Here is a 26,056-nt window from a genome sequence, read left to right as displayed (position 1 = left end):
CACCCCAAATTTCAACTTGAATTGATTGCACCAATATTTATGCTGCTAAGAATAAAAACACATTCGTTATTTTTCTGGTTGTTCCAAATGTTTATTGCTATATGTAAAAGCGTTTTTAGAATTATGTTAAAAACCTTCTGCTATTTAAACGACAGACTACAGAGGGTCTCAGGTAGAGAAGATGCTATTTTATTGGCTACATATGCTGGCTACGCAAACACATTTCCAAGCTTTAAATGCATTCTTCACAAAGTTCATATCTGTAAGGCAGAAACTCTACTTTTTCAAGCCAATGGGATTGTCACCATACACATGGAAATGAAGACTACTTTAAATTTTCAAAGATGAAACTATTCTTTTTCTAGAAACATTTTTTAGAATAGATAGTATGAGCCTTGATGTATTTTGCAAAGCAACCTTGGAGTCACTAGAGAGTTTTTTGATTAAACTTAAGACGTATGAGGTTGTGAAAAGTTTTTTCGTTATAAAAAGGTTGTTAAGTCTTTAAACATATTGATTTATCCTGACAGAATTTGAGGCAAACTTGGAGAGCATTCAAAATTTCTAATAAGTGATTGGTTTTGACCAGTGATGGCTTGTTTGATAAATGGTTTGTTGTCATTCTCCGGCACATTGTTGAGAATTATATCGATTGCATACTACATGTTTACATGTTTTGAAAGCGTGCCGTGTTGAATCTTTTACTGATAGCCAGGTTTCGTCTAAGTTGCCAAATCTATGGTCAATTTTGGCATTATCTTGGAGGCTCCCTTATTAGAAAATAGCTAAATGCTATGCAAAAACACCCCCAACTTACGATTATAAACGCAGTTAATATCATCAATTGTTCTTCTTTAACAGCATATTCAAATGAATAACGTTCTGTAACTGACACGCTGCAAGAGGTATTACATGTACAGGAGACAAGTTTTTGCAAGTTTTGATAATATTTGATACTTCAAACAGATAAATTATAAATTTGGGCATTACGTTTTCACTTTGAGTTCAAATTTTCACACAAAGTGTTTCTTTATTTGCTTTTGAAAAAATTGTCAATTTTTTTTAATAGGAAAATCACTATTTTCTTTGTGTTCACAGTCTTGCCTAGACTTGCAGATTAGTTTCTCGTTTTTTGTCCAATTCAATAGAAATGGGTACTTTTCTAAAAATTTTAACAGATGCATAGACGTGTAGCATTCAGCAAAATGATAAGCTGATTAGCGTACTATGTCAAAAAGAGGTCATTTTAGAGAAGTTTGAACAAAAAGGACCCAGGGATGGAGCCATGTTGAACACCTGTTAATGCATAGTTCTTGCTAGTCAGACCGCTGTGTAATTTTTAACAGATGGAATATAAATGGACTTCAAGCTGCCCAATAGCTTACGTGTTATGTTATGTTATGTTATGTTATGTTATGTTATGTTATGTTATGTTATGTTATGTTATGTTATGTTATGTTATGTTATGTTATGTTGTGTTGTGTTGTGTTGTGTTGTGTTGTGTTGTGTTGTGTTGTGTTGTGTTGTGTTGTGTTGTGTTGTGTTGTGTTGTGTTGTGTTGTGTTGTGTTGTGTTGTGTTGTGTTGTGTTGTGTTATGTTGTGTTGCGTTGCGTTGCGTTGCGTTGCGTTGCGTTGTGTTGTGTTGTGTTGTGTTGTGTTGTGTTGTGTTGTGTCGTGTTGTGTTGTGTTGTGTTATGTTATGTTATGTTATGTTATGTTATCATGATATTTTTTGTTCTTGTAACATTTTCACGTAGAAGGAGCTTTTGTACAAGAAGAGGCGTTACACTTTGAAGACATATAAGTAAACGAATTGAGATTCTATAGGGCACACGTTAATGCCCGTGCTTTTCTACATCTGATTGAATAAAGCAATTCTGAATGATTTTTTTTATTTCTAAAGAGGGAATATGATCCCCTCAACCATAGCAACAACACTTGCAACATACTTACACAAACAAAGTGATTGCCGTTTAACATTTTAAAATGAAGTTAAATTTAGAATAAATAATACGAACAAATTGTACTTCTTTCAACCTCAAATTAATTATGGCGAATAAAAAGTTTGGTTGACATTCAGGTGTCAGGAATTGTGCATCTTAGAATCAAGAAATAAGAGGAACATCAATTTCAAGCAATAGTTTGGATTTTTGCAGGCCAAATTCATTCTATTTTCGTTCTCTTTTGCTATAAAGAAGGATGAATAAAGGGATACGCGTTTTGGACGGAGAAAATCATGAGATCCTTATACAGGGATTTGTCTTTAGAGATAGTTGGGGTTCTAATAAAAACAAATATTCCCGGATTCGGCATACTAGGATAAAGATATGATAATCTTGCAATTCTTATATGCCAAATAGTTTCTTTGTTACAGGGAGTTTTGAGCAACCTATTTCAAGGATATGATCTTCATGCTATGTTCCCTTCCAAAATGCTGGTCTTAATATACTACTCGCTTGGGGGTACGTGAGGGGGGGGGGAGGGATCTAAAGTAGACTGAGGGTATTACCGGGTAAATCTTTCGCTAGATTTCATTAGGAGGCTTCTCCACCAATATGAACTTAGAGTTTCCTTTATTCAACAACATCTTAAAGCGATGAGAGGAATATTATCATAACTTCATTTGCTATTTCCACAATTTCATATATCCACAATACTCAGTTTAGAAGGGTGACATAAATCTTACAAGGTCATAAAAGAATAATTTAGACGAATAAATATCTTTATGTATATATTTATATATGTAAGTACATGATATAAGGACGATAAATATCGCCTCACGATTTTTCGGTTTTATTTTCGTCCGCCGTTCGGTTGTTGCGCGATGTTTTTCTTTTTGTTTTGCTAAATAGCTTAGCTGCTGACGATTGAAGGCGACGAACGATAACACACTCGCTTTCAGTTCCGCTTGACTCTGCCTCGCATTTCATTTCATGTCCAAGGCACGAACAGTCAGCATCAGAATGGCAAGATTTTTTTAAATCTTTGCACTGAAATGGATATAAATATGTTTAATTTTCGCGGTATTACATAGCTAAATATGGGAAATGTAATCCAAGATTACACCTACCCCTTATTTACCCATACCTTTCTATCAAGAACTTAGGGGCGTGCCCCCTAGTACCCCGAAGCAACCCCCATTGCTAACAAATTTGTTTGTTTTAAATGTAATAACATCGTTTGCCATTTACTATATTACATATAGAGGGGCCTGGGTCTAGCCTCTTTTACATCATTTTTTCACAGCCGCGATGGCGCGAATGACTTGAATTCCTTTTTACACGTTTTGAAAATGGTTCCGGATGCCTTCTACATTCGTAACATGGTAAGCTTATATGCTTTTCAGATGATGTTGATACATACACTCGGGTTTCTAGTGGTCAGTAGCATTGCTGTATAATTTCAGGCTCATTATTATTTCTTTTAATTGATTTATTTCTCTGTTTTCAGTGTTTGCCGTTTTCGTCATTTATTTACAAGTTTCAAACATGTCTGTTCAGATGCTGCGCATTAAACTTAAAAGTTTTAAAGGTTCCACAAGAGAGTAGAAAACGAAAAAGATTAACAACACATATAACTTGAAATAAAGAGGGCTGTGTGATTCCTGTCCCTTTAAAACAGCCTGATGTTATTGATTAGAATTGAAAAAGAGGATGATTATCAAAATAACTTACTATAAAAAATGGGGGGTATGGCCTCTACACCCTTTGGCTTACCCCTCCTGTTAGTCCCGAACCGAACAAAACTTGCGTGGCTATATTACTTGATGCAGAATCCTCTTTGCCCCAAAATGGTGCAGATGAATGAATTTATCAAGTAAACTTACCCTATTTAATTTTTGGAAAACTTTTCCAGCAAGCCTACATATTCCTTGCTCTGTGTCACAAAGATATTCATTGGCTCTGCAGTCCATATGACTTGAACATGGCATTCCCTGCAAGGAAAACATTATTTACACGTAAATAGAGAGCTTCAGTTCTCTCTAAACACATTTTGATTTTGTTCTCTATACATTCAGCTCATATCATATCATGTCAATGTAGATAAAAATTGATACAAATTTATTTGATTTGTTTGATTTAAATCATTTGATTTAAATCATTTATACTGTATTTTTTGTTAGAAATACCCTATTGAGTCAGAAGCAGCTCTATTTTGGCTTAAAATTGAAACATAATAATCATACAATTAAATCCTCAGTTTGTTATACAAGTATAAGATATCTTGCAAACACTGAAGCTTGTGTACTGTTGATATTTTCTGTACCTTTGATGAAATTTGCCTTTGTCTACTGTAATGAATCTTCATAACAGTTCTAAACTCTTCAAATGTCACCGGAAACCTGCACTGGTGATGATGACAATACTTCATATCAGGACAGCTTTCACTCGTGAAGCAGAATGAACTCTGAAAAGTAATGTAAAAGCATTTGTGAAAAGTTCTACTTTTCTCTAGCATTTTGCAGTTTAGTGAAAACTAAGCTTAAATTGGGAGCTGCCCAAGCCTGATAATAGGCTCAGGACCCCTTCCTCTGCCCTGCATTTCCCCCCCCCCCCCCCACCTCCTCTGCCCCAAGTGTATTATCTCAGGCTAGAGCAGCCCTTTCTGTTTAGCCTGGTGGTTTTAAATTGTTTTCTTTTCATAACTTTGGTAACCCTACCAAGTGCCCCCCCCCCTATGGTAACAATCCTACTTCAGGTTGAATTATTTTTTGGCTTGCCTGAAGAAGTTCTGGACTGGTTTCCTAGTCTTTTTTGTAGACTTCAATCAAAGGGTTTGAACCAATGCTGCTTGTGCAAAGTGGTTTTACTTTGAAATATTTTTTTCTTCTTTACAATTCTTCAGAAGTCTGATCAAACTGATTTAACCACCATTTTAGCTTAAATGTGTTGCTCGGGTATGCACCTTTATCTGCCAGATCAGATCTATCCACTACTCATTTCCTATTCTTATTTGACCCCTTTCATCAAAACAATCTAAGTTGTGTTGAATGCATTGAAGTACTTTTTAGATGGTCTGTTCACAATTATTATACAAGCAAATTTATTGGTATCGTTTTTTATTCATCAGAATTTTAATCTTAAATTGTTTCTGAGTTTAAGTCAATCTCGTTGCACAAGTATTTTATTTGCAAAGATACAATTTAAAGCAATTTTTCAACATTATTCAACATTTTAAAATTTTATCTATAAAAACCAGAGCACATAAATCACCACAAACTTCTTTTAGTTATGATAAAAACTCTACCAGAAACATGCCTCAGATTTCAAGTGTTGGGATCACATAATTTTATTAAAGGGCGTGACAAATAACTATACAAACGATGCCGAACTTAACATTCCATTCTGGACGGCTTCCAACTGTCAAGTTGGGTTAATATTTCTTGACACACAGGGAAATGCATGTTTTTTAAATCTCAACATTAAAACTGTGGCGTCCCAAGTGTGCGCTGGTACCAGAAGGAATGTAAACATAACGAACGGGTTTATATTTCTGTGTATAACCGCCGCTAAATCGAGATAAAACCTCAAATCCTACTGAAATCTAAAAGCTCGTAGGGTAGTTAAAGTCTACCCCGTTTGTTTTTAATCACACGATTAAAGCAAAATACTCAATTAGTGAGTGGCTGGCGCAGATTTCGTGCGCAAACTAGCATGCACGATTGTACAATCTATCGTGTCCATTTTTACACAATCAAAAGCAACACTCTTGACCTTTCTAACCAGAAAATAACATATTTTAAATTGCTATCGGTTGAAATATGACATGATTCTGATCCTACCATGCAAGGACAGGATCTCGTCACACTTGAATTCACGGTTATGTTGGTTTGTATACACACGACGTTTAGCAGAGGAGCGCTCGATATTCAATGTTTTACGTTCTGTTGGATCCGAAGCGGCTTTTTGGAAATTTTATGCTCGCTTATCTGAGCGTTTATCAGAGCCTTTAGTAAGACATATTGATAGTTTCTAAGTAAGTACTAAACAGAACCAAGCAAATAGATTGAACATGAACGTTGATAGAATCTTTGGCCTTTTGTGGCTTAGAAATGACCATAAATTGTTCCAAATATTCAGGATTCTGATTATCAACTTTTTGACTGATGAAATGTTTAGTAGAAAAATGCTTTGTTGATAGTACTTAAATGAGGCGGAAACAAAATTACACAAGAAATTCAATATGCAGATTTTCCTCAAGGTGCTATATATACTACATATATAAAAAAGTCTTGTAAAATCCTTTGTAGCAACCAAAAGACCTGACTTGATTTATCTATAGCGAAATAAATGTCACTGTAAAAAACAGTGCGATCTAGATCTTGATGTTGTCGAATAGCGCTTATGTATCATAAACTTTTTAAAATATCTAAACCAGTCTTGATATAAATTCTACCGCTCACTTTTCAAATGACATAACTTGTATTTGCTCTATATTGACTTACTAAAATGTCTTTTTTCCAAGGAAACGCTGCCACACTTGTGACCAGAGTCAGAAGACTTGAAAGAACAGCAAACAACATGTCGGTAAGATATTTATTTCGCTTGATGCTACCAGTTTGAGATACGCTGCCAAACACGTTAATGCTGCGAATACTGACTGATGCTGCTTGGTCAGCACTGCTCACGATGTCCCCTTCAACTGAAGCGTGTTGTGCTGAGCGTTCGTCTTTATCGGTAGATACGCAACCAAATCGCTCGCCCACTAATTAGATATTTGCAAAAAAGGTTACTTGAATAATGGTAACTTTGCCGCCACTCTTTATGGGCAAATTGGTCTTATTTGTAATTTATATTTCATTCTCTCACGAAACAGAACAGATAATCGATAATTATTTAATTGGGAAATAAATCTTTTATGACACAACATTGCTGATTTCTGTTGCTGCAGACTTGATTTGGTTTTTAATTCATTTTCTCATTGTAGTCGCACTAGCCCACTTAATACTGTTTATTCTATCATCATCAGCCCTGTGCTTCTCGTCTCCTGCTTGAATGCTGCCATTAAGAAATCTCCAAATCACCTTTATCTCTTTCATCATTTGATCTTCTCAACAAGATAAGGATTTTAGCTCCTTGTGGTAATAAACTGACAGGAAAGTTTCACTTGCACAGGCTCTGTGTTTCTCAATTCTCTTTTTATTAAATACTACTCTAACCAGATTTATATCTTAAAGTTTGTCTAGCTCGCTTTTTAAGATCTTTGCCTGGCACGGGAACATGTATTTCCAACATGATGTCATGTTTTGGCAGTAATGACCAAACTTAAAAAATTGTTTCAGTCATAGATAATAGAACAGATTATTGTAAAGAGAAAAAGGATCTCTTCAGTCGACAGTTAATAGGGTCTGGAGTCCTACGCACTAATTTTACAGTACTTCTGGCTGCAATACTTTCTTTTCCTATGAATTCACCTTTTCTTTTGAAAATTGTTCCTATTTCGCGTCAACGTCAGTACTCAACCCCAGATATATAATTCTGACAGTAGATATTGTTAACAGACAGTAATGAGACTTCTAGTCACCAAGACGTCAGTTAATAACGTTCTTCGTACAATACTCATTTTTCCTCACTTCATTGGATGAGTCCAGTATCATCGGACAATTGTCTCACAGTGCGAGAAAAATGTATGTTAATACTGCACAAACTGTGAAGATTTTTCAATAAAATCTAAAAGTTGCAATTCCCTTCCCATGAAAACTTTTTCCCTGTTAAAGGGGTATTCAGGTTTCCCCAAAAGACACGCCCCCTTTGTTTACTGTCAATCCATAGGGTTGTGGCATGTACTTGTAGAAGATCGTTTCCCTTAAAATTGGAACCTCAACCTTCAAAGATTTTCTAAAGATAACATTTGAAAATTGTTTCTTCTCAAATATATTGGTTATTGAAGAAGCTTCGGTCTGCACAAAGGTGGTGTAGTGCACCTGGCTATGATCATGGAGAATCTTTCAAAGCACTTTCATTCTTTCCAATTCTTATTGACTGTCAAGCTACTGTCAAACTACTGTCGAACTTGCATCATGCCATTGATATGTTGGTGGTATTAATTTGTCTCGAGGCAAATGATTCCCAACAAAATAAAGAAAAGGTTATAAAAATGCCATTTCTGCATTTCCTTCCTTTGACCACAACAATTTAATGAATGTCTTTACTGCTGTCCAACTACAACGACATCAAACCGGCGGCTGGTCTTTCCAGATATTCAAAATACAATACTAGAAAAAGAGTTTGATGCGCCAAAACTCCGCCTCTTTTGGAAGCCTTGATCTGCCTCATTTCTTAATCCTTTCGGTTCAAGTGAAACGTCATTGCTTTATTAGGGTTAATAGAAAGACCATTACTCCTTTACTCGTTCGATGTTTTGTGGTGGTTGTGGTAAATTTCAGCTGCATATGATGTTATGGCGCAAAGCGAACCCTCATTGTCCTTTAATGGAATATTCTCCCTTAAGGAACGCTTTGTTCTGAGTTTCCAAATATGCTACTAATCTAGATAAGAAAACTGGTACATTTTTGGAAAGACGTACGTTGTATTGAGTACGATTCTCAATAACCGGATTTACCTTACCGTGCTACTGTTCCTCTTATTGCTTTGCATATATCTACAATTTCTATCCGTTTGCCATTACTGCCTAGCCTGATTTTTCGAATGCCAGAATAATAATTCTATAGCCAGCAATAAAATCTATTCGTTTCAAGGAATTATTATTTAGAATATTACTATCTTTCTTGATAGGACCTTTCAACAATTACAAGCTAGCTGAAAAAGAACAGGCTAGTTGTCGAAGTTCTCTCTTCTACACAAGACATGCTTCACGTGACCTACATATGACAAAATAGCGTTTTCAACTCTTTTGATAAAATTTCGTTAAGCATTTTCCAGCAAATCTCCCAAAAATCTCAAAAAGATATTAAACGTATTGATAACAAATTTGTTTGTTTTTGAAGCAGATTATCAGACTTTCAGATCTTGGGTGGTTAAAAACCTTGCTAAGATCTAGACTTAACTCAATCGAGGATGTTTTTGAAAATGAATTTCTTTATTAATGAAATTTGAATCAAATGCTTCTAGCTTCTATAAATTGTTAACATTATCCATGCTTCAAAGTCTTAGCTCAAAGGTTTCAATGTTCCTCTTTTCTAAGAACCAATTAACGTAGTGAGTCAATTTGGATTCCGCCCATGCTCTCTTGAAAACATAACGGTTTCAGAACACAAACTTATTAGATTTTAGGTCACTGTATAAAATTAGATAAGAAGTGAAACCTCTTTCAAAGGTTTTTCATGGGAAATGGTTGATGACGGGTCACAGGCTGCGCTCCCTTTGGCAGTTAAATGGAGATAATGAGATATTTGTGCTAGAGCAAAGCCTTATCAGAATTTGGAAGGTTTTGCAATCACTTCACGTAACTATGTGGGGAATCAGTATTCATTACTTCTGCTCAGTTCAATTAAATCAATCCCCAACATCGTTCGGTAGTTTAAACAAACCTGAGCACGCTGGTCAAGGTCAGCGTAATTGAATGCAGTCCTTTTCTCTTCACTCTGGCATATTTCCACATTCTTAAGACATCCAAACTGTCCTATTTTTGGTCTGTTTACATTGGGTCTTCAGAGGGTGAATGCATGTATGTAGCTGGGCTTGTATTTTTGACGAGGGGTACGTAATCTTTGGCATTAAAGAATTGTTTTCTCTTCAAATTTTCTAGATTTGAAGGTGTTTAAAAAGGTCAAAAAGAGAGCGTCAGGAAATCTAAATGGTGGAAAATAGCTCTCAGGTAAGGCTTTAGAAACTTTCGAAGGATAAACATCAATTTATGCATAACACTGAGCTTGAGGCAGCAGAGATTGACAAATCAAGAATGTCCTTGCAGTTGTTATTACGTTATCTTCATGTTGCTACAAAGCGTGCATTCTCCTATAAGATGATTTCACGAGGACTTTATTTCTCAATATGCGGATGCCTTTAATAAATCTAGGAAAATTTCTCAAAAAGACCAAAAACTTGTTTGATGAGTTGTTCTGTTGTACATAATTTTCTCACCAACATTGCTGCACTGAAAACAAATCATGCTATTAATTGACAAAGTAAAACGGTGGCAGTAGATTAGATTAGATCTACAAAGAAGTACTACAAGGATTGCATCCAGGTACTCCACTTTTCATACGTATATTGTTATTGTTATTTAACAACAACAAAAAGCTGTTTATGCTGGCACCTTCAGCCATCATAAATTGCTTTTTACGAAAGATTTGTAGATTCAGTTTGATTAGGACTTTCGGGTACAGAAACCATAAGAAAGATACTAGCTTTTTTCTTTGATACATTAACATACATACATTATAACATACATTAACAATTGCCAGTTGCACCAGCTGAGACAAATGAATAAATGTTCTGTTCTATTAGAAATGGAGAAAACTCTCTCCCCGGTTCAAGGTTGACAGCCTTGAGAGTACCAAAGGCAAAATGATATCTGAAATTTCTCATTTTCGTTTGGGTATCGCTGTGGCTCTTTTTAATCTTGCGCAAATTACAGTTTGTATATCGAATGTTTCACTTCGACATTGGCTCCATGTTCTAGTTAACAGACAACCACACACTTAGATAAGCCTTTCTGTTAAAAAAAGTTGCCAGTATCATTCGTTAAGATAAAACAGCCTTTCAAAACTCTCTGATAACCTTGTGTCGGTCAGCTTCTTCAAAGTTAAGTCGTTCTTTGAATTGATTTCCATAAAGATATCTTTGCAACTAAAAATTTACTTTGTTCGTTCCAAAAAATATTACAAAGTTTTGATTTTTATATCCAGTAGCAAAAATCTCGTTAAATTGCAGCTTGATTCGTATTTTTACTGTCTTTCGACAAAATCCGTACATGAATTCTACACAATCGAAGATATTAGCTCAATAGATGTATTGTTATATCAATGTCTCCAACATTTTGCTCTTAGTCAATATTCAAAGGCTGTTATCAGTACAGAGTTCGCTTCAGGATGAAAGCCTCGTGATAAAATTGAAACTGTCTGTTGGTTTAAAATCTCTTATGCAAGACAATTGGATCTACCTTTGATAGACGAATGAACTATGTCACAACGTTTTGGCAAAATCTTTCCCAACTATATCGCTTTTGTAAATGCAGTATATTTCGAAAATGGCCCTTGAGTCCACCATAAACTCTCCATTGTTAATGAAACTGGATTGAGCCTATCCTCAGTAACGTATACCTATAGGATATTGTTTTATTGGAAGTGCTTCACTCTGTCATATTAATTATTGGATAGCGTCTGGTCCTCTCTGCACTGAAATTGAGTGGTGACGTCAGACCATATTCTTGGTTTCAAGCAACAATTAACATGCATTTCCTGTTCATCTTATCTCACGAAAATGTCAGTAATCAGACAGTACCAAAACTGCGATGGAAATAGCAGTTTCATTGTTTCGATTTGTTGCAAGATATAAATCAGCTATAGCGCATTCAGAAAAGAACGAAGGGGGCGTGGAAACAAGAAAACTTTTGCTAATACGCTCATTTAAAGATTGACGTTGCTACAGATGGTGACGTCAAAAATTTTTCTTTGGTTAATCCAAATAAATACTAGTTGTTCTCGGCCTGTGTTCAGCACAATCTTTTAGAAGTTAAAGAATTTCTAGAAATATCAGGTCAAGACTAAAAGGCCAGGAGTATGCTTTCTTCCAAAGCATCACTAAAGTTCAAAATACTAGCAAGTGGCACTAAAGTGTCGATATTTGTTTTGGAAGGGAGAGATGGTGACTCATTGTGCTAGTTTTGACTATAACTACAAGTCTTCCATCCTAAAGTTAGAACAAAGCTCTGAAATCTTTGTTCTATTAACGAATCTTCACTGCTCAAAAGCCCCATCTATTGCAAGTTGTTTATAGATTTGTGGGAGTGGTAAAACTGCATCTTCAAGAATGCCTAGTTGCAGCAACCGACATGCCCTATTCGATAAAACCTACTTAACAAGCGAACAAATCACGCCAGCAATAGTTATTAGTCCTATTAGGATTATTGATACCCTGCTGATGAAATCTGTTCCATTGCAATCTATAAAACCACCCAGAAGTGACTCCATACCGATGCCTCAGATAACGATTTATCAGTCTTGGTATGTTTACTGACAAGAAGAACTGTCCTACACGTATATTGGCTGATTGGATCAGTCTGTATTTACTCATTTCATCTCGAGGATGCTTATGGTGAGGCTGCACAAATCTATCTGAGCATAAAAAAGGCATGTTAGCCATGAACTGAGTGATGCGTTGAAGATTCTAACAACATTTTGAGGGGCAATTCTCAATGGTGCGCGAACACTGTTGCTAAGGGTGCAACGTTTTACGGTAACACCTCCTGCATGAAGGGGTTCTACTAAATGTTTTAGAAATGAAACTGATCCACGGAAAGTTTTGGAAATGAGTTTTGAATGGGTTTTACTCGAACCCAGATGTAGATGCGTTTTTCTCTTTACAAAGAAACAAAAATGGAATGGTCAATGCATTGAATTACAAATAGAAGTCGTTTTGCGGTGGTCGAGAATTCAATATTGATTAAAAATAGTATTATTCTCATGCCACGTGGTAGATATATATAGTGTGCGATAAAGTTTTTCTATAATAGATTATGGGTGATAAATGCCATATTTTTATTCAAAACATTGATCCGCTAGTTAAACATGTTTATCTTTAACCTTGACTAAGTTATGTTATCGTACCCGTTGATAAAATAAGCATTTACAGTTTGAATGAACTATTTAGAGACCATTATCTATGCGTTGTTATTTATAGGGGTAATGTTTTGTGCTTACCTTGTGCACCAGTGCTCATTTTTAGATCCTCACCTACACTCACTTGGTTATAAAGTAAACACTTTTATTTTATTTTATTATTAAAGATATAAGCCTTTAAAGAGAAAGGTTTATTTTTGTCTACCTGTTAAAAACTTCAGGCATATTTTTGTTTCATTGTTTAAGCTATTTTTTCTTTAAGACAAGATTTTTCATTAAGATTTCTTGGTTGGACTTAGATTTTCTTCGCTGGTTATGGAAGTCAGCTATACTGAAGCTTTCTTTCTTTGATTTTGGAAGTCAACTATTTTGGGTATTATAAAGATATTTTGGGCAATGTTCTTTTTACCTAGATGTTCTAATAGTTTATAATGCGCTCAGGTGTTAAAGCGAAAAAAGCGAGGGCTGCTTTGTCCTCGGGGCCAATAGTCTTGATAACTTCAAGGAAGTGCAGAGTGGAGGAAGTGCAGGGTGGAGGAATCATATCATAGAGGTGGTCCTTGCTGCCATTGAATTATTTAATACATTTACTTTTCTATTTGTCTGAGCGTGGATTAGTACGCAAATATTCTCACGCGGCAATACCGTGTTAATTGTTACCATGGTTGATTGATAAACACTCATTTGGAGCAACACAACTTTTATAGCTTTTGACATTGCTACGCTGTCTAAGGCTGGGTGTAGAAGGAAACATTAATTTGGAGCCATGTGCGCTTAGCGTAGGCTTTCAATGAAGAGCAGTGACCCACAAGAAAAAATACCAGAAGAAGGTTCCTTTAGAGACTCTTTCTAAAGTGTTTTGAAAAATAGATCATTTGATTATTGTAGATTGACGATGCTCTTTTGGTGTAGTGTGTAGAGAACGTATTCAAGAGTCTTATTCAGCTCAATTATTTGCTCAAGTAAATTGAAGTTCAGGCTAGCTGTTCTTAATTTTAACGAAAATCTGAGGCTGGATTGTTCTTAAATTAATAGGATGTGAGCAATGCATTTACTAGCTATTGCACTCAACCGAGGTGTTCTGGCCACATTTGCCAAAAAAATTAGATCCTTTGCCAACAAGTTTAAAAATTTACCAAAAAGCAACCCTATATGGCAAAAAACATTTTTGAGATGAAACATTGTTCAAAGTTGCATTTTATAGTAGCTCTTCCTCAGCTTGTTCTTAATTTGTTCTTAACTTTTAACCAATTTTAACCAATAGTGTTTTTATAATCTTGTTCTTATAAAAATAAAAAATGTATTTTGTTGCATGTTGAGATCACATGTTTCTTCACAACTGAATTCAGTCCAAGAATTATTAGATTAGTGTTTGAAATTTGTTTGTTTTTTCAACTATTTATTTGTAGTAAATTTATTGTCAACTAATTGTGTGATTCGTGTTTCATTTCGCTACCGATACAATTTGCCTAAATATGTCTTGGTTAGCCAAAAATTTATTATATCCTATTGACTTTTCACAAATTTCTTTATCTCGAAACACTCTGATCATCGGGCATCTGTGCTTAACAACACAGCAAACGACCCTGATGAATTATTGTTTTGCTCTAAGATTTACTTATCTGTTCCCGTAGCCATCGGACGTTCTCTGTAAAACCCTCTTTATTTCTACGTTAACGAATCCGTCTCTTACCTTTGTGTTACTGTAACAAATCCCCTTAAGATCTCGATTTGATGCCCTATATCTATTGGCAGTATTGAAATCCACTCTACTTAAGGGGGCTTAAACGGGGATTTATTCGTAATAAGAAGATTTCGCTAATTGATTTTGTTTATTAGGTTTCCTCTGCCCATTTGATCCTACTGTCAAAGCTGTAACGGTGTGTACTGAATTGTCCCTTTGATTCCAATTTCCTTATTCACTGATACTAATCTAAGCACGGTAGGCCTTCAATGGGTTACAGCCCGATGAATCCATTAATTAGTCTTTGTCAGATCTCCGTAATACAAAGCTGTAACCTCTGCGCCTTGCAGTTAATGCGCGGACGCCGGTTTCGTCATCTTGCGGTTTCTGATTCCCAATCTTATTTTTGAGGGACATGATGTCCTTTTAAACGGCGAACGGTCAGCAGTGTTCCTAGCCGAATTGACACATCTTAACAGCCCATCTACAGCTGTTTTCTGGTATTTCGTAGCAAACGTTTATCAAATTATAGTCCGATAATGCCTAAAGGGTACAGTGTCAATTTTGAGAACTGGGGGATACTAGACCCGGTACTAATACTGAAAGACAATGCCTTGTAACGTGACGTCACTTGCCTAGATTTTTTTACAGATATGAAAATTCATATGCCAATACATTTTGACGTACTAGAAAGGGGGGTGACGCTCCTGTTAAGTCCTAGTGACTTTTTTATCAAGTTCTTTGCCTATTCAAGATATAAAATCATTTATTTCATTAAAAATAATTGACCTCTGTCTATTTCAATAAAAATAAAAGTTTGGTCCCTTACCCAAAGCCCATGTTGCGTTACAAGAGAGCAGCAAGGAGTTCGATAATTCATTATTAAGATGCAGGCAGTGCGCGGTCAAGGCATTTATAACATTAACAAAATCAACATCATGTAAGCATAACAATGACAGTAGTTGAGGAAATTACCAACAATTAATTGACGACCTCCACCTTGTATCTGTCCCCTTTTACAGCTGATGTGAGAGATACTCTACTGCCCAGAAGAATGCTTAAACTACATTGGTTACTATACCCAAATATAATAGAACTGTGCCATTATCTTTGGTATACCGGAAAGGATATCCTTGGTGTTGACAATTCGGTGACAGGAGTGCTTTAAACATGAGCATGGCATTCATGACATGAACTTTTGTTTTCTTTGAAATCTTTATCTACATATTGTTTGCTGGATCAGTTTTGGATCTGAAAGTTATTAAGGAGTACATCTGAGCCAAAAGCACTTGGGAACTAAGGCCTATATCCAAGGGGTTATTTATTAGATGTTCTAGTATTCGAGAAAAACTCAAAATAGAGAAGCAAGACAAAGCAACTGGATGTCCTAAGGAGCTATTTGCAAGTATTTCATATATCTGAGATAACTTGAAAGGACTTATCATTCTCTTTAAGACGTTTGGATTACGCCCATTTAATCCTGTAAGTAAACTTGTTTGCTTTTCGGAAGCATAGACCCACGCTCTTTCCTTAAGCTCTTTCTTTACCAAAGTAAGTTCTAAAAAGGCTCTTTGTATACTGTATCAATGCATCTTTCTAAACTGCTTGGAACGTTACAATTTGTTTTACGGATCAAGTGAAACGGCTTGTCTTGGTAGATAAAAAAGTGGAGATGTTCCTTAAGAAATGCTGTCAGGAATAACAGGTAGCAAGCTAAATGGTCAAATCAACGCGAACGATTGACCTCCACACACTTCTGGAGTCTTAAATTATCGGATGAAAGTCTTTGTTATAAATTTGAGAACGAGCTTTGCGGTAGCTGTTTTTTACGCGAGGAGACGTTGATTGTATTCGGCAATTTCATAAAGTACGGTATTAGGCCGGTTTTGAAAATATAGTCGCAAAGCATGCCGGTTGCGCAAAAGCCTTCAAGGGAGGGCTTTATTGCGTTATGATATGGCTGTATAGTTTCAAGGCATGCCAGGTCAGAGAACAGAATGTAATTCAAAATTTCGTTTATATGCCTGACAAAAAACGATACCATCAGTTTTGAAGAGGGCATTTTACCAAATATTGATAACCGTGCTATCTCTTAAATAATACTCTCTTTCAATATCAATGTTGGCGTAAATTGAAATATCATCAGAAGTATTGATAACGAGTTAATATGATAAAATACTCTTTCTCTGGAGAGGATCTCTCCTTCAATCAACCTTTACAAAATTACTGGCAATCTCGACACATTCCTAAATGCTGGCAATAGTGATAAGCCTGGGAAGTTTCATGAACGAAAAAGGTCCTTGGTAATGAACCTTTATTCACGCTTTTGCTTTTTCTGAATTTCCACTCTTCTTGTGTTATATGATAATTAGCCTGCATTTCGTTTTGTTGTGTTTGAATGATGCTTGTAAAGTAGTTTGTGGTTACCTATATTTTGACCTCTTAAGGGTCTTTCTTTATTTTGAACAACTTCAAATCTATCTAGCAACATAATTGCAATGAACCGTCGTTATATAGTGTAAGCAAGTTTATAAAGTAAAATTAAACCCGTGATATTATAATAATTATACAGCAAATTAATAGGTAGATATTCTTTTAGTTTTGACCAGAGATTGCTCTAGCTTAGTGCGTTTATGTTGACTGTGATGTCATGACAGTCCTAAAGCTTATACATGGAGACTTAGATTAATCCTGCAGACAGGCGGAAACAGGATACTCAATGTTGCAAACTGTCGCACCTGGCTGCGTTTGTGCCAATTTTCCTTGAAAGTTCATGAATTTCACCACAATCACGCTGGAGTCCCGACGGTTTGTTTTCAAATCTTGAAAGAAAACTTATCTCGGTTTTTAAAGACAAGCAAGGGTGATCCCTGAATGGTCTCTCTATACTCTGTATTACGTTAGACAGCACATGATTACGTATGTAGGACTCTTTAACTTTCATCTGTAAATCCCTGACAATATCCCAGGAATTCATTTACATCTACTCTCATGATAAATATGTTTATCAGGGAATTTTAAGCCTCGTCATGGCTCCTCTGTACTAGAGCTCAAAGGTCCTGCAAAGCAATAATGTAGTCATCTCATCCAAAAATCTTGATCGGTTTTTGAAAGCCTTTATCAGTTAGAATTCTTTCAGAGGCTCCTTAAAGCTCAAGGTTTGATGGCGGATTGAACACCTCAAAGCGATTTATGAAGATCTGTGGAATTTTCTGATTGATTTTGCATCGATCATTTAACTCGTAACAAAACATCTACTCGAATCTTAGTCCCATATAAATCAGCGAACAACTGTCGTTTGAGTAGCTACTTGAATGTAAGGTATCCGTGTTATTCTACAGCACCACTTGCCATTACATAATTTCATTTATGTCAAAACGCAACAGAATTCTGTCCAAAGTAATAGTTGCAAAATAATATTTTCGCGTACTGTTTATAACATTGAAGCGATTTTTGCTGTATATATATTAATTACCTTTGAAACTTTTCAATTTCTTAACATGACGTAAGATGTTCATAAATTTTCCTCTTGTATAATAAGGTCATTTTCTCCCCTGCTTTAATGGTAGAAAGAGAACATAGAGGTTTGTCACTGTACAACACATGTCGATGCAAAAATCAACTTTCAAAGATCCCAAAAAGTTATATTTGCACATTAAGAAAGTTTGTGAAAATTCCATCAGAATTATTTATAATGGATTACATCTGATTTCTAAAGCCAGAAGCCCATTGTCCTTCAAAGAACCTGACAAAAACCTGTTCCTTTTTTTTAGAATGACGTTGCTAATGAAAATTCCTACGCATTAATTTTATACCATACATTCGTACAAAAAGTCTCCCTGAAGCATTCGCACTACCTGAAAATCTCTTCAAGCTAAACAACATGTTCTCGTTTTCCATTAACTTCTTCCTATGTTCATTGAAATTGTGTGATATGAAGAAAATGAAACAAAAGATAACACCCACACTTTTACGAGACAATCCTTTTCTTCAAACGGCAAATCAACTGCATTCTTCTGCTTTTAAAGTTTTGTGTTGACTTTTTTGGATTCTATTAACATCTTACATTTGCATTGACAAAGATGTACTGAAAAACTACTCATTTGAATTAACCACGAAAGCCGCTGACAGCATTATCATTCAGTATTTTCTTTATATATTAGGACTTACACGATCTCAAAGGTTTGTTAAATATTAAACAGGAAGTAATCACTTCTAACAGTAAACACGGCTTAAATATTCATTTCCTCTTGAATGTGCTCTATTTCTTTTCAAGAATCTTGAACATCTTCCAACACCAACCCATTCTTTTCATTAATTTGCTCATCTCTTCTCTCATTTACGAATCTATTTCAAGCTCCTTACATGCATACAATCAATGTGTGTTCCCATGTAACATACGAGGAACCTTTTTCCTTCATTTCCTTAAATCATTCAAAGTTTATAAGCGGAGAGAGAATATTATTTATACTTGCCAAGACTTCATATATGTAATTTATTAATCTGACGGGTTTCACTCAGATTTTTTCCTGTTTCCTTTCGTCTTTACTTTTTAGTCTTCTTTTAATCCCTACTTTTTTCGCAATTCATCGAGAAAAAAAATCATTCTCCTTTTTTTCAATCAACCTTTTAAATTTTCAAATCCTTGTCCTTCTTATTTTGAAGAGAGTGCGCGACAGTTTACGCTAGACATTTTTACATCTTTATAAATATACATTTTTTACAGTTTTCATAATGATATATATAAATCCTAAAAAAAGCCCAAGAAGATGATTAAGTATGATTATGAACGAGACTCATTCCCTTTACTGAAACAAAGTGCCTTTGCAACACTTTTAGTCCGTGAACTCTCTATAATTTTTAACAATAAAAACAAGGGTCTCAATTTCTCTTATCTACGAAATTTGTAGCGATTCAGCCATCTCTTTCAGTTTTTCTTTTTCATTTTCCTTCAGATTATCAAATTCATCTTAAATATACTGCTAACCGTCATAAACGTTCAAAACTTTGTGTTTAAAAACGGCACGTTTAAAGTATTAAATTCGACAATTACTAGCCTTTGACTTTTCATGCCTTGTAATGTGCAGCTGCTAATATGCAAAAACTTTAAAATGTCGTTATTATACCGAATAAATCTGTTATTGGCGCCAAATTAGTACTTCTCGTTGTTGCGAAAATTATATTCTTGAGCAAATATATATTTTATTATTCTAAACTCTTAACACAACCTAACAAAGAAGGTTCCCATAACACGATCAAGAGTTGTGAATTCAAGGAATGCAAAATTCTAAAAAGAAGCATGAGAAATTCAGCGAATGCAATAAACAACTCACCAGCTTGTATCTGATTCCGTTTGTTGCCTCTTCCTTTTTGGCACAATTGATTTTGAACACCGCGGCAAGAATCGTCATGCAAACCAACGCTTCGACCCTCTTATCCATTCTTGAAATTCGAAACTTTGCAGGAGCCAGAAATTCCTGAATTTTTTCTCTATCAAAATAGAGTTGATGCTTTTGATTATATTTCTCTTGATGATATTCTCAATCGATTACTCCTGTCAGTACAGCTGATTTCTTGGACTCTAGCTTAAAAACCGCAGTCTTAGTTGTAAGCTAAGCCACTCTCTCTCTCCTGGACTATCAAGCAATGCACCGCCGAAGAGCAATGAACATCATTATATATCAAGGTACGCCAATGCACTCGACTCCAAATGCCAAGTGATTCATACACTCTGCTATTTTCGTTGTGCTCCGTAGCTCAATGGGCCGATCACTTGTAATGCTGCGCAGCGGTTGAGCGAGCTGACTCCGAATATGACATTGTCTATAACTGTGAGTGCAAACATACACCCTTGATCAAATGCTTTGGTTATCCTTATTATCCCTCGTGCAGTTATTTCAATGATGTACCCGTTATGCGATTTTATTTACAAATAAAGCCACCGTTACTCTCTTAAGTCCCGTCTTTCATTGATCCTCTCCAATTGTCCATTCTTTATTCATCTGGGCGGACCAGGCTTCCAGGGCGCGATTTGAAATCGCTCCAACTGAGCTGTTGTACCTTTCTGCTTGAGTCAATGCTGCAAAACTCCAGCTTTAAGAAGTTGCCAGCTGAGATAATTCTAGCTTCGAAAAAGTTCTTTTGGACTGCGCCCCTAAATTCTTGCTTCATATGAAATTGTGTAGATTGGATCAATAACTTGAGCCTGAATTTGCCATCATCATCATGAATCTCGTTATAATCTAGTTAAGCGTGTCTCATTCTTTTGAGATTTTGGATCAGATTTTCACTTGTACTTGATGCACTCAGTCTTAAAACCTATTTCATTAATGGGAGCCATCTAAGTAGCTATACTAGCGAGGCGAAGTATTTCGTTGAGGTCATCCTGGAAGTCGTTTCTTAGAAGAAAGTTTATAGGAACTGAGAATCTTCTTCTTTCCGACAGGTTATGTAATACCATGGATTAGCAAGAGGCGTTTGATTGTTGTCTGTTAATTTCAGGGATAAGCTTGTTATTTGACAAACTTCTTTTTACAGTATTTTAAAGGTATGAAAACAAAATAGCAATGGTTTTTTTCGCTTTTGATCTAAAGTTGCGGTGCCACAGAAACTGTTACTAAAATCAAATCCGGAGAGATAGCGAAACCACTGTTACAGATATCAGTTACCTCTAGGCTTAAAAATCCGTTTTAAAAGCAAACCTTTTCACTATATTTCACGGAAATCAAAAGCTTGTTGCGCAGTCTATACTTGAATGATAACAGGTATTGGTTCTGACCAAGTCAACTTGTTAAAATATAAAATTATATAGTAGACACACATAAGGGCTATTTAAATATACATATTATTTCATGTCTACATATTCAAAATGAAAACTATTTTTTATTAGCACAAGAAAAAAACGAAAAGGGATCTATTTTCAATATCTGTACATTTAAATTTTCCTCAAACGTTAACTTTTTTATCATAGCAATTAAAGTTTTCGGAAACTAAATGATCTTTTAAAGCCCTTTTTCAAATTAATAAACGATTTTTGTAAATAAACTCGATTTTGTCTATTCTACATTCAGTACAGACATGTGTCTGACGATTAATTATTCTTTTTTACTCTTTTTTAAAGAAATCTTTATAAATAACATTTATCTCTGGTATAAATTACATGTAAAAGTAGACTGAACAATTAAGTAACATTTCCCAGAAGTTTATTTCTGTGAAAAAAATTAAAACAATTCTTACATAATTCTTTGTTTAACAAAATTTGCTTTCAAATTACTTGAAGTTCGGTGTCCATGCTAAAGTTTCCTTATACTTAAGAGCAAAGCTTTTCAAGTTATTTTGAACAATTATAATCCGAAATGAAAATAATACCCAAAAACAGTAACATTCTTAGCTACCCATGTTATGATGCTCACGAATTTTTCCTTTGAGTAAGAGTGAACTTCTACTAATGAACAATTCCCAATTACGGACATTTCCAAACAGCAGAGGAAATTTTCTACCCAAAGAATTCTTTAACCGTGATCTGGAACTTGAAAAAGCAACGTCTATACTAAGCAATGCAAAGCAAAAACTCCACTTTTAAAGGCACTGAGTCATGGTAAATAGGCCTTCTCTATAGGGGGTCATTTGGTTTCGGCATGATCGTTGCTGTTTCACGTGATATTTGCATCCATTGTTAACAATTTGCTATTGATGAAAATTGTTTTTTCGATCAGTACGAGGTGAGTTCATGTGACCAGTTCAAGGTAAACCAATAGCATCGCAGTCATGAAAATCATGACTCAGCGGATTTTGGCACTTAGGGTATACCCAATCCACTTTATCATGACTCAATGCCTTTAAGAGCCTGCGTTTAAGAGTCTATATTTTGACAATTGATTTTTGGCACTTTAATAAACACACCACTTACCATAGTTTTCACAATACAATCGGAACAAAAATTAGATAAATCCGAAGACAAGAACTGACATTCTTAAAAGGTGACACAAACACAAACACACCCTTTTTTCAGAAAAGATTTTGCAAGAATATTGGCGAAATTTAAAAGCTTATTTAGAATTTTATCCGATGTCTCACTTTTTATCTTTTTTTTATATTTCATTTCATTTTATCTATCACTTTAATGAATTCACTCAGAGAGCATGATTTCTCATCAAGCTTGTATTTTTAGTAAGTTACATTTTCTAAAAAAATTTTCATGATAGAAAAAGATAGTAGCATCGATTTGGACCTTTTTTTCTCCTCTTCCTCGTCCCCGGTGATGTTTTTTTCAAGATAGAGCGATATCATCTGATTATCTGCGCTTCCGTGCCCCATCTGTAGTTTTTAATTTCATCAATTCATTTCGATAAACCAGCTGGCCCCTTAGCGAAATTTGTCCATGAAGTAAGTTTTCAAATGCTATCTACGATCCAGTAAACTAATCTATTTTGAAGTGGTAGTATTTTAAGTATTTTCTTTATTCTTGTTTATTTCTTGAAATAAAAATTTAGTCTAAACTTAGTATTTTTCTTACTCTTATCAAAGGTTAAATTAAGTTGTTTTAGGATTAAGTTACTTAAACTGAGATGTTTTTTATCATATGAATGGCAAGGGACGCTGGAGATGAACTTTTTCGTAATGAAATGTTATGTGATCTTCAAATAATTTTCTTGTCCTTCGTAAAGGCCTTGGCAATAGCAATTGTTTACTTTTCATATGTTTAAACTAAACCGATTAAAGAGTTTAAATCATTGTCAGTAGAAAATGATTCAGACAGATTGTTTAGGAAAAACGTCTCATTGGTAATGACTAACAGACATTAAGTAATTCAACCAGCCTTTCAATGCTCCGACAGGCAAATAACACCAGCTATTTCTTTTGAAGTTTGCACGTAACTTGTAGAAATGCGAAATATTTGTCTTGTTCTTTGCCGATTATGTTTAAAATAGTTTTCGTAGCCTATGAAAAGAATGTATGAAGAATTAAATGAATGATATGACTGAAAAAGATTATTTGACAAGTGATATTACTTTTTCAATAAATCATGAAGTTTAGACTGTCAATCATTGTAACACTAATTTTACAGGGCTAGAAAGAAAGACTATCTATATTGATCAGTCACTTATGAATGACATGTTTAAAACAAATGTATTTGTTAATCTGAAGGCAAGACATTACAATAAATGTAACTTAAGCATCATTTTGCCGCCTTAATGTTTATTTTACATTGTTATGCATATGCACGATGGCTTTTAAGCAGCTACAGACATTCCGTTACCGATAGCCTCGATCTGAGGGCTTTATCTAGCCTTATAGAGGCTATAGCCCCGTTCCAGCGATTTCTTGCAGCACTCCTAGTTCGAATTGTGTACAAATGAATTTAGCCATTTCTTCCTGCATCTCTTTCTGAACCAGCTATTTCTGATTGCATCTCTTTTCTTTAACAAAAGCATGCACCTTTTCATTCGGTTCAGATACAGCAAGTTTTTTTATCAAACCCATGAAGGTAAAAGTTGCAACAAATGATCTCTGGACAGGAATAACTATGATGTCATTACAATCTTTGATCTCGATATGTATTTGTAGCCGCACACCTTCGTTCATTGTAGCAATGCCCACTACGTATGAAAGATCATCACATGTTAATTAGTAAGGCAAAGATTATAGATTTTTAAATAGTCCTCTTTACTATTCGTATAATTCGTATAATAGAATAATTGTCTTTACTATTCGTTACAATTGCTTATTCAAAGGCAACAGATAAGGAGTCGGCCAGGTCCTCTTGATTCTTTCTCTTTTCACAATGTTGGTCTTTTCTGTGTAAACAGTGCATTATTATTCAATTTTTATTCATTTTTTTATTTATTTATTTATTTATTTATCTATTTATTTTCTTCCCAGCTTAAGAAGCTATTTTTTTTATTCACAATCTAAGAAAATCCATTTGACAAGAATAAGTTACCGTGATGATACCATTAGGAGAATAATAGGCACTAGTACTAAACGCTATATCAAAACTTTGTGTAGATCAAGCCACGCTTTCTTTCAGTCTTTACACAGGATTCTCAAAGCAGATCAAAATGGAGTTTTGGCAAATGTTTGGGATTTGCATTAGGCTAAACAGTCGCAACCTAGTTTTAAATTTGAATTGTTTATGTTTTACCTCGATTTTGTATTTCCTTAATTGGATTATACATACTGAAACTCGTGCCATCATTCCACCCGATTCATTTGGATTAAAGCTTAGAATTATAAATCTTAAGATGATTATCATGCAGGGCGGAATCTTTTTGGTAATTTCGTTGATTATTACAAAACATGCCATGTTTATGCCTATAAATTAATCAAGATAATGCATTTAGAGCCGATGTAGAAACTTTTAGCTTAGCTTGTTTCCAAAACCTTTGAAGAAGTCATAAAACATTTTTTAAACATTATTCCAGAGTATTTGCAATGTTGTTATTGCATTCTATTGAGCGGCGGTTTGTTTGGTTTTAGAGATCAGAGTAGATTTATCGAAAATTTCATCCAGAACACTGTATACTTGTTCGTCATGGCATATCTCGATGACCTCAAAAATAATTTGGATCACTTTTCTTTGTTTACTCCATATCGTTCATATTCATTTTGTTGTTACCAAATTTATTTGCCCGAGAATTACAGGCCCAAAATAAGCCCCTATTTTCACCACTTTTTTCATAATCGCAATGTTTGATATAATGTAGCAGTGAAAGCATCTCCACGATAACTTATATCTCTCAGATATGTATTCTTAATGTTCCTCTAGACCGTAAAATGATCAAACATCGTTGTGTTATGCTTTGAATTTGAATATGATTTTGATATGTATTCCTAATTTTCCTCTATACTGTAAAATGATCAAACATTGTTGTGTTATGATTTGAATTTGTATATGATTTTGATATGTATTCCCAATTTTCCTCTATACTGTAAAATGATCAAACATTGTTGTGTTTTGCTTTGAATTTGTATATGATTTCAGTGTTTACTTCAACTTATTTGTCCGCTTTTTGTTCAATATAATGATGACGTCATAAAAATGATTTTCCAGAATTTAAAATTATATTTCAAAATCTCAAAAATTACTGTAAAATGCCTCTAAACATGCAAAATCATTAAGATATTTTAACTGTTTTCACAATACTCTGCTAGATTAGGTTTTTAATACTTTTAAAAAATTAGAAAGTATAGTTTGGTGACGTCATCATTTTGCTTTTCTCTGGATAATTGCCTCAATTCTATATAAAGAAAAGCGTCAGCTCCTTCATTCCCTCTCCACCCAACACACCCACCAAACAACTACAAGCACAACAAAATAACCCATAAAATTGTTTGCCTCGTGATTTAATTTGACTGTTGTGCCAAAGCGATCTCTGCGCAGCATTCATCAACAGGAGCTGAAGATTGTGGGTGAAACTCAGGGGCCTAAATGCATGGGGAATGTTGTCAAACCACAGTTGCAAATTTCGTAGCCTTTACTCTCCCATAAATAATCGTCAATTTACTTCCGTGGTGAAATTGCCAAGTCACATTTTCCCTTACTTTTTCCCTAAGCCATGTACCCAACTGCTTAGATTCACAAAGAGTTTTCATCTCTTTACGATTTTTTTTGATGAATTACTTTTCC

The 26,056-nt window shown here is 34.9% G+C and overlaps 1 protein-coding gene and 1 long non-coding RNA gene across 5 annotated transcripts in view; one reads left to right on the top strand and one right to left on the bottom strand.

The window, feature by feature from the left end:
* Positions 1-1,762: 1,762 nt before the first annotated feature.
* LOC135683830 (uncharacterized) lies at positions 1,763-20,732 on the bottom strand. The gene is made up of 4 exons (XM_065199187.2): positions 19,761-20,732; positions 4,268-4,408; positions 3,828-3,935; positions 1,763-2,991 (listed from the first exon to the last, which is right to left on the bottom strand). Exons 1-4 carry the CDS (start codon positions 19,866-19,868, stop codon positions 2,779-2,781), a joined length of 570 nt encoding a protein of 189 aa, XP_065055259.2. The 5' UTR covers positions 19,869-20,732; the 3' UTR covers positions 1,763-2,778.
* LOC135683833 (uncharacterized) overlaps positions 3,133-26,056 on the top strand; it is a 56,820-nt gene continuing 33,896 nt past the window's right edge. Inside the window, exons 1-3 of one of the 4 annotated variants that reach the window (XR_010515826.2) lie at positions 3,133-3,380; positions 6,467-6,528; positions 9,710-9,778. This is a non-coding gene — a long non-coding RNA (uncharacterized LOC135683833). Of the gene's footprint in view, positions 3,381-5,835; positions 5,978-6,466; positions 6,529-9,709; positions 9,779-26,056 lie in introns of those variants that run through there. The other 3 variants (XR_010515825.2, XR_010515827.2, XR_010515824.2) reach the window with 3 other exon arrangements.

Source organism: Rhopilema esculentum, chromosome 7 (assembly GCF_057945365.1).
Source record: "Rhopilema esculentum isolate cy_ngs chromosome 7, ASM5794536v1, whole genome shotgun sequence".
NCBI lineage: Eukaryota > Metazoa > Cnidaria > Scyphozoa > Rhizostomeae > Rhizostomatidae > Rhopilema > Rhopilema esculentum.
Note: the sequence above shows the minus strand (reverse complement) of the source record. Positions and strands in the feature narration are given on the sequence as shown.

What these genes read in the sequence shown, in the direction of transcription:
- LOC135683830 (XM_065199187.2), bottom strand. Translation starts at nt 19,868, where the DNA reads ATGGATAAGAGGGTCGAAGCGTTGGTTTGCATGACGATTCTTGCCGCG. An exon ending in ACGGAATCAGATACAAGCTG is followed by an intron (nt 4,409 to 19,760) that starts GTGAGTTGTTTA and finishes ATTACTTTTCAG; the next exon opens with AGTTCATTCTGCTTCACGAG. An exon ending in TTTTCCAAAAATTAAATAGG is followed by an intron (nt 2,992 to 3,827) that starts GTAAGTTTACTT and finishes TATCCATTTCAG; the next exon opens with TGCAAAGATTTAAAAAAATC.